The following is a 1,161-nucleotide window of genomic DNA, read 5'->3' on the forward strand; positions in this document are numbered from 1 at the left end:
GTCCCATTCCCCCAGATTTATGTGATTGAAAACGGACACAACCTGTTTTCTTTGCCTGTTGTTAACAAGCACAGTCACCTGTAAACGTGAATTCTGGAACGCTTATTTCATTGTAAGACAAGAATTAAAAAAAAAATCAGGAGACACAAACCCTGCAGGTGGAGGATTAAGTGGAAGGGAGATCATTTCCCATCCAAGTAGGAAGTTAACCATCGGGCGATACGATAAAACACTGCGGATGCACCCCTGAGCGGCACAGGCGGTTTTATGACCTTGGGGAGTGTGAAACAGCAGCCGGTTCGTGATGTGGCTCTTCCTTCCCCTCTACTGCGCCTGTTGCAAAAGCCCCAAGATTCAAGACCCACGTCCTGACGGACTTCTTTAGCCAAGCCAAGACTTGGGTTTTGGTCCTGAGTGCTGCAGGTCTGCGCAGGCGAAGGGCTCGGGTGCCGGGGTAGCTGGGCTGGCAGCTGGGCAGGGGCAGGTCTGCAGGAGCCACGGCAACACGTGAGGCTCCATCGCAGCTTTGCAAACCGTCACAGTCACAAGGGCCTGCCTGACTGCCGGGTACAGCTCTTCCAGCCACACTGCTGCTCATATGTGTGATTACCCACTTGAGGGGTCGGTCCTCAGCGGGGCGATGCCCTTGTGCGGCGTGGGAGATGTGCGCGCCCAGGGAGAGGTCACGCAGCGTCGAGGACTCGGTCGACAAGTTGGTCAAGTCTGGTGCCACCGCCCATCGGACCTCACTCGGGCACGGAGGAACAACAGCAAGGCATGCACATGGTGTCGGTTTCTAGCCCCAAACGGGTTTCTAAAGTAATAGCTCTGAAATTCCATACCTCTGACTTGGATCATTTTGGTGACGTTGCCGAAGTATTCATAGAGCACAACGAGGTTGCACTCAGAAATGTCAATGCCTTCGTCAGCGACAGATGTAGCAATTAGCAGCCTGCTGTGGTTGGTTTTGAACGCATCCAGCACGCCCTTCTGCATGGGGAGGGTCATACCTACGGCACCAAGACACTGTGTCAGGAAAGCACACGGAGGAGTTGCCTGGGCAGGATTCCTGCACTGGCTCTTAGTTAGGGGATTAGAAACGAGCGTGTCCTTTTGGATCGAGAAAAGTTGGCGTATCCAGCTGGCTGCATGCTCTACCCA

The 1,161-nt window shown here is 53.9% G+C and overlaps 1 protein-coding gene across 1 annotated transcript in view; it reads right to left on the minus strand.

Moving 5' to 3' along the window:
* LOC104506154 (probable ATP-dependent RNA helicase DDX58) overlaps positions 1-1,008 on the minus strand; it is a gene marked incomplete at its 3' end in the record, with an annotated part of 2,105 nt that extends 1,097 nt beyond the window's left edge. Inside the window, exon 1 of the mRNA XM_010147005.1 lies at positions 843-1,008. Coding sequence (XP_010145307.1) covers positions 843-1,008 — 166 coding nt within the window. The remainder of the gene's footprint in view (positions 1-842) is intronic.
* Positions 1,009-1,161: the final 153 nt, after the last annotated feature.

This window comes from Eurypyga helias, unplaced genomic scaffold (assembly GCF_000690775.1).
Source record: "Eurypyga helias isolate BGI_N326 unplaced genomic scaffold, ASM69077v1 scaffold40772, whole genome shotgun sequence".
In the NCBI taxonomy this organism is placed as follows: Eukaryota; Metazoa; Chordata; class Aves; order Eurypygiformes; family Eurypygidae; genus Eurypyga; species Eurypyga helias.